Raw genomic sequence first — 7,001 nt, 5'->3', positions numbered from 1 at the left:
CTGCCTCGAGAGAGCCCTCCCGCCGGCAACGAACCCGCGTTTCCCGAGGGTTCCACACGCGGGTCCGGCCCCTCGGCCCCACGCTCGCCCGTGGGTGCCCGGGGATCGCGCCGCCTGCGCGCTCGCCGGGAGCCACCTAGCGACAGCGGGGACGGGCGGGGACAGCGGGGACGGGCGGGGACAGCGGGGACGGGCGGGGGACAGCGGGGACGGGCGGGGACAGCGGGGACGGGCGGGGGACAGCGGGGACGGGCGGGGGACAGCGGGGACGGGCGGGGACAGCGGGGACGGGCGGGGGACAGGGGGGACAGCGGGCTCCGGTCCCCCTCCCAGTCTCGGTCCCTCTCCCAGTCCCGTCTCCCCAAGCGCGGGGGCTCCAAACCAGCGGAGCGGACAGACAAAACAGAGAATGAGGGAAAGCACTGACTCTTTAATAAATTAGCAAAATAAACAGCATTTTAATATATATATATATATATGTATATTATATTACTGCATCCCAGCAAATCACATGGGTTAAGCAGGGACGTTCATCACCCACTTTGATGCTGATTTTGATCCCGAGGTTTCCGTCAGTCGAGGTGCCCTCCTAGGTGATGCCTGATGCTGTCATACTTAAAAACCTAAACCCTCTTAGAAATAAAATAGCTTTTTTGTAAGCCAGAGACACAGCTTCCCATGAGAAGGAAGTTAAATTACTGTATGATTTCATCTGGCTATCTCCTTGCAGAAATGATTAAAAGAAAGTGATCCAATTTTTCCCCTCTTAAGAAAAAAAAAAACCTATTACCTCACCTCAAAGGGAAGGGGAAATGAATGAGCAGATCTAATGCACTGGAAGGATTGTTTGTTGTATTAAGCATGAATGTGATTTGCAGTGTACAAGTCTCTGATTCTGATGATAACCAGGAGCTGAACTGATCAGGTATTTCAATCATGGGGCAGTCGGTGCCAAACAGGGAGGGACACGGCGAAGTCCGGTGGCCCCGCAGGCCCCTCAGTCCTCGTCCCTGACATACTGCCCGGCCTCCCAGCGCTGGGCCATGGCGCTCTTGTGACGAGTCACCCTGGTGCTTTCCACAACCTGAGGGAACCCGAAGGCACAGTATCTTTTTATAAAGAAGATATTTTTATAAACGACCTTTTTTGCACGACTTGCCCTCCCAGCCAGAAACACCTCCCGTTCAGGTTAAATAAGCCGGCCGGTGGCCGTGGCACGTTCTGCCCAGCGCGACGCCGAACCCCCGTCCAGCCCCCCACACCGGGACCCGGGAGCGAGAGGAGCCGGGGGGACGCGGGGTGCGAGGTCAGGGCAGCGCAAGCAGAGCCCTCGAGCACATAAAGGACTTTACCTCCGTGTTGATCTTGTCAATGGGTTCAATGCCTGCGTACTGCGAAAAGGGGGAAAAAGGGGTCAGAGAACAGCAGCCTTGCAGGGAAACACCCAGAGGCAGCCCGACACCAGGCATGGGGGGTCAGGTGTGCCCCTGTGCCCTCCCCACATCCAGGGGCTGCTTTGGGCCGGGACCAGAGCTCCCCTGCAGTCCCTGGGGCTCGGCACAGCCCCGCGCCGGTGCCACCACCGCCGGGTCTCCCACCAACCCGAGCAGCTGGATCCCCAGCTCGGGTGGGAGTCGGGCGCAGGTGTCCCCAGCCCCAGGGCCACCAGCCTCCCCGTCTGTCACATTCACCTTTCCTTCCTCCTTCACCCTCCTCCTCCACTCCTCGAAGGGGCTGGAACGAGCCGAGTCGGGGTCGAGGGTCTCCGTGCTGCCCTGGGAGGGACCGGCCACTCTCAGCGGGGTGAAGGACGAGATCAGCCCCAGGATCCCCGCCTGGTGCGGGGCTGGACCGGAGACGGGGGACCCGGACACCGAGTAGCTGCCGCTGACACCTGAGGCAGCTTCAAGAGAAAGAGCCATTGGGTGAGGGACGCCAGGACCGCTCGCGGGGCTCAGGTCCCCACAGGAGGCTCCTGCCCCAGACCGGCCTTCTCAGCAGGTCCGGTGGGTCTGGTCACAGCTGGAACCCTGTGGCTCGGTGCCAGCCGGGGATGGTCAGGAGCGAGGGAAGGGAAACGCAGGAGCTGGGCACTTCTGGGCCCTTCCAGCACTGTTTTCTGTGGTAACATGACACAAAGTCATCAAAATCTGAGCAGCTCTGGAATGAAAAGCTGCGCTGCTCCCGCAGAGCCCATCCCTCATGGCCACATCTCACCAGGCTGGGCTGGTCCAGCTGGTCCAGGGACTTCACACCAAGCACTTCTGCTTGCTGGCCACAGAGTCTGTGTCCAAGGAGGATTATTTCTCCCAGGACAACTTGCTACCAACACACGGGGGTCCTTGGGGCACCTCAGCACATCCTTGCAGGGAGGAACTTGGGCCTCTCACCCACAGCCAGGGCCTCCCAGGCTGGGACTTGATGCTTCCCACCCAGAGCTCTGTCCCCCGCGGTCCCCACTGCGGCCACTTGGGCTCTCAGAGAGGTCACTGCCTGCGAGAGGCACCTTGTGCCGACTGAGGACACTGCCAGGAAGGTCCCTTGGGACCCGTGCCCCTGCTGACACTCAGCGCCACAAGGAACGGGGGGCCGGAGCGGTGGCCGTGGCAGCTCTGCCTGAGGGCCAGACCCCTGCCCACCGATCCCCCCCTTACCGGAGCTGTGCCGGGAGCGGGAGCCGTCCTGGGGAACGCCATCCCCGCTGACCTGGGAGTCGCCATCCAGCAGCTGCCGCCGCCGCCGCTGCTCCTGCAGCTCCTCTTCCCGCTGCAGGTCGCTCCGGATCTCCTCCTCAATCAGCGCCGACGTCTGCGGCTTCCAGGTCCTGAGCCGGTACTGGTCCTCCCGGCCGTCCTCCCTCCGCAGCGGCTGCGGCGTCCCCATGTCATCCACGAAGGAGAGCTTGGGCTTCCAGAAGGGCAGGAAGAAGTACTCCCTGGGCAGGACGGCTGTGCCGGGGCTCGGCGTGGAGCTGGGGAGCCTTCCTCCCCAGGAATCCTCTCTGCCCCGTGTGCTGGCGCTGGCAGGACCGTGCTGGGACAGCGGCGCCTGCTCCCGGCTCTTCTCACTGGTGGCAAAGCGCGGCGGGGACGCCTGGAAGCGCACGGCGCTCACTGCGTAGCTGGGGAGGCTTCTCCCACCCTTGGTGTCTTCTGCAGCATGGGGACCGTGGCTTGTGGGCTGCTCCGCTGTGGTCTCCTTAGCCCAGCTCCACTGCTCGTCTGCCCTCCTGCCCGGGGTGGGCGCCTGCGGGGCCGCGTCCTCCTGCTCGAACACCCTCCTGCGCTCGTCCAGCTCCTGCTGCGTCCCCCTGTCATACGTCCCCAGCAGCCTCCCTTGCCTCTTCAGATCTTCCTCGCGCTTGGTTTCCTGCTCGATTTCCCTCCGGACGTAAAGGGAAGCGCGGCCTTTGTCCTTCGCTTTCCTGCCGGGGCCGGGGGAGCTGTGCATGGAGAGCAGCGGCTTGGTCTGGATCTCCACCAGCTCGCTGCTGGAGGTCAGCCGCTGGATCCCCCGCTCCTTCCACAGGTTCTCCTCCCTCTCCATCGCCATGCGGATCTCCCGCTCAATGGGTGTCTCGTTGCTGATCTTTGTCTCCTTGTCCAGGCCATTGCTGCTGGTCTTCAGATCCACGAGGCCGTTGAAGACCTCGTTGGACATGCTGCCATCGCTGGCGTAGCCTGCGTTGCCTTCGTTATACATCTCACCCAAGCCGGAGTCCAGGTCGTCTCGGGAAGATGCTTTGGCCAAGCCGGAGGTTTTCCTGGTGGAATATGACCTTTCAGTATCAGCCCTTCTGGGAGCATAAACCTCATCCTTCACGGGTGTCTTGTAGGACACGCTGTAAACCTGATAAACAGTCTTGTCCGTCCTGCTCTGGCTGGGTGCACCGGCACTACCGTAACCTCTTGCAGCCTTCGTGGCCATCTCGGGGCTGTGCCACTCTTGCTGAGAGACTTTTGTCACTGACTCTGGCTTTGGAGACATGGGCTGTTGCCCTGGGCTGAAGAAAGAGCCCGGGCTGTTCTTTTCCAGCATCAGGAACTGTTGCCGAGCAGCAGAGAAGTTGATCTGCTCCGTGTCAATGTTTTCAGGGTCGACAGGCGTCGCTGCCCTCCCCGAGGGAGGCTTGTCGAAGCAAAGGGAGAATCTGGTGGTGAAGCTGCCCGTGCGCCTGCCCTCGCCCGAGCCAGCGGCGATGGAGCTCAGCTCGTCCAGGGAGCTCCAGCGCTCGGCCGTGGTGGAGCTCTTCCTCAGCGCCTGGCTCCGGATGATCTCCCTCCGCTCATCCTCCAGCTCCCTGGCTTTCTCGGGCGAGATGTTGGGTGGGGGGACCCTGGGCTGTTCCTGCTCATCCTCATCGTAAAGCTTCGAGGGCTTCCTCTCGCCTCTGTAAGCCCTGAGGTCGTACAAGCTTCCCGACCTCACCACCTCCAGCTTGGACTCCCTGTCTGGGGACGGGGTCCAGACATCTTTTCCGCCGTCCAGGAAATTTGAGGGTGACTGTGCCCTTGTTTTCCAGCCGTAGCCATTTTCCACCCTGTGGCTGCTGTGTCGAGTGGAGCCAAACACGTCGTCATCGCTGTCAGCCCTGTGCGCTGCAAGCGAGCCGGCCTGGGCAGCATCGCCGCCGTCGTGCCGCTGCGAGGTCTGCGGGAGCTGGAAGACCAGGTGCCTGGTGACCCTGTCCATCTCCTGGGCTGTGTTGGCGGTCACTCCTCTGCCAGCCTCAGCCGGGACTGGGGACTCCGCTCAGCGTCGAGGCCACCCTTAGGGGGACACAGGGCAGGACCTGCGGGCAGGAGGGGACAGCAGCGTTAGGAGCGGCAGACGGAGCCAAGGTGGGGGCGGCAGCTCCCCCCAGCCTGGCACCGCTGTCCTTGCCTGGGCGGTGACCGGGAGATCCCTGTGCCAGGGGACAAACACCGCTGTCACAACCAGCCACAGCCGCATCCGCTCGGCTGCACCAGTGTCCCCCACCCCGGTGCCAAACCGCACACACCGGGCAGGGAGCAGCCCCGGGAGCATCCGCTGGCACAGGGAGAGGCACCGGCGGCACCGGGTCCACCCCTGCCTGGAAACCCTCCTGGAGTGTTTGCAGGAAGAGGCTCCAGATAGCCGAGCTATTGAAACAGCCATAAAAAAACCATAAAAATGGTTTCGTGGCTCATAAAAAGGAGAGACTTTAACCCGCGTGTCATGCAAAGCGGGAGTAAACCGCCCCGACCTTGGCATCGACGCTGCTGCGCTAACCGGGTGGGACGCGGGTGCCGGGGAGGGAGGTGGCACAGGCGGCTCCCCGTGACGCAGCAGCTCTCGCCGTGGTGCAGATGCCATCCCTGGCCTGACCCCTGTGCCAGCAAGACACACAGACACGCGGGCGAGCTGGGAGTGACCACGGACAAGTGGCACATCCTCTTCCTCTGTTTGCCGAGGTGTCACCACAGCCCGGCATTGCCACAGCCCGGCCATCGCCACGGCCCCGCTGTCACTGTGCCACCCTCCCTGCAGCTCCCTCTGCTCCGCTCCCATCCCACCTGGCTGGGCCCTTCCTCTGCACCTGAGGAGCCTTTTTAGCCTTTCCTGGGGCTCATTGGGGGCAGCTGGGGCACCGTGCCCTGCCGGGGGGCTCAGCCCCCTGCGGCAGCAGGAATGGGGCCGGGATCCGCAGGAGCTGCCTTTCCCGGTGCTCCCTGCCCAGCTGAATTCCCGTAACCCATCATTCGTTATTGCTCTTTTACAGCCCCTGATGACCCAAATAGTGAAAACTCTCTGCTCACACCCCTTAGCGCGGCTGGAGGGGTCAGAGGTCCCTGCTGGGAGGGGACCCCTCACCGGGGAGCGGGGAGGGGACACCAGCAGGGCTGTTATCGGGGCTCCTGGCCACACCACAGCCCCTCCCAAAGCGGCGCCCAAAACAATCCGGCTGGCTCGGCTCGGCCCCGCTGGCCAGCGCTGTGGGAATGTGGGGGTCCCAGGCTTGTCCCCACATGCCAAACTGCCCCCGGCCTGGCCAAGCACCCCAGGGGGACACTGGGTGGAGCAGGCAGCATCACAGCACCCGCCAGCCCGGCCTGGGCCCCCTGCCATAAAGAGACACCCAGGGAGTTTTCCAGGGTCCCCCCACGTCGGGGTCCTGCAGAACTGCAGCGCGCCCACCCCCTGGCACAGAGGCTGCGTGTGCTCCTGCCGCTGCCGGCGTGCGAGCGGCGCGGGAGCCGTGCAGGAACGTGTCACCACGCAGGACCGCGTCACCGCGCCGCCGCGGCCCTCGCCTGGCACCGCAGCCAGAGCCGCTGTGCACGCACCCCCTCACCACGGCCAGACCATGCGCGGGGAACCGCCCCGCCAAGGCTGGGGGGCAACGGCCGCCCCAGTGTTGCCCTTGCCCCCACCCCAACCGCGCAGCACTTACTGTCTGGGGGAGCTGCTGGGGGGGTCCCCATGCCCGGGGAGGCTGCACGGGGCACCCAGCGGAGCCGCGGCCGCCTGGGAGTGGCTGGGATGGCGGGGGGGCCGCGGGGCTGCAGGGCCCTGATAAGCCCAGCTCGAGCCCAGGAAGAATTCCAAGAACTGTGCTGGGCTCAGCGCTGGCCGCGGTTCAATGCCCTGTTCCCGACCCCCCCACGCCACCATCGCCCGCTGCAGCTGGCTCCCATGCCAGGAGGGTGCCCTTGGCCCCCCCCGCGCCACACGCCAGAGTGCCGATGCACCCGCAGGCCCATGTGCTTGTGCACCAACACACCCGTGCACCAGTGCAGCTGTGCACCAACGCATTCCTGCAGCACCCGCTGCCTCACCACAGACGCAGCTCCAGCCCTGCGGGGGCCAAGACCCCCCCAAGTCCCCGCTGGACAGCCCAGGGCAGGGCCCGGGACACGGTGGTGCCGGCTGGGGAGGGTGCGGTGGAGCCCGTGGGCTGGGTGACCTCCACGGGAGCCCCTGTGCCGGGAGCCACCTCGCCGCAGTCCTGCTGACACCGCGGGGCCCCTCCCGGCACC

The 7,001-nt window shown here is 64.4% G+C and overlaps 1 protein-coding gene across 1 annotated transcript; it reads right to left on the bottom strand.

The window, feature by feature from the left end:
* Positions 1-425: 425 nt before the first annotated feature.
* Positions 426-6,488, bottom strand: MISP (mitotic spindle positioning). Its single transcript, XM_065652257.1, has 5 exons — positions 6,416-6,488; positions 2,655-4,792; positions 1,692-1,903; positions 1,353-1,391; positions 426-1,084 (listed from the first exon to the last, which is right to left on the bottom strand). The coding sequence occupies exons 2-5, from the start codon at positions 4,690-4,692 to the stop codon at positions 998-1,000; spliced, it is 2,376 nt and encodes a 791-aa protein (XP_065508329.1). The 5' UTR covers positions 4,693-4,792; positions 6,416-6,488; the 3' UTR covers positions 426-997.
* Between the last annotated feature and the right edge of the window lie 513 nt (positions 6,489-7,001).

The sequence above is a fragment of the Caloenas nicobarica genome, chromosome 27 (assembly GCF_036013445.1).
Source record: "Caloenas nicobarica isolate bCalNic1 chromosome 27, bCalNic1.hap1, whole genome shotgun sequence".
NCBI lineage: Eukaryota > Metazoa > Chordata > Aves > Columbiformes > Columbidae > Caloenas > Caloenas nicobarica.
The sequence above is the reverse complement of the archived record's forward strand: the minus strand, read 5'-3'. Positions and strand labels throughout refer to the sequence as shown.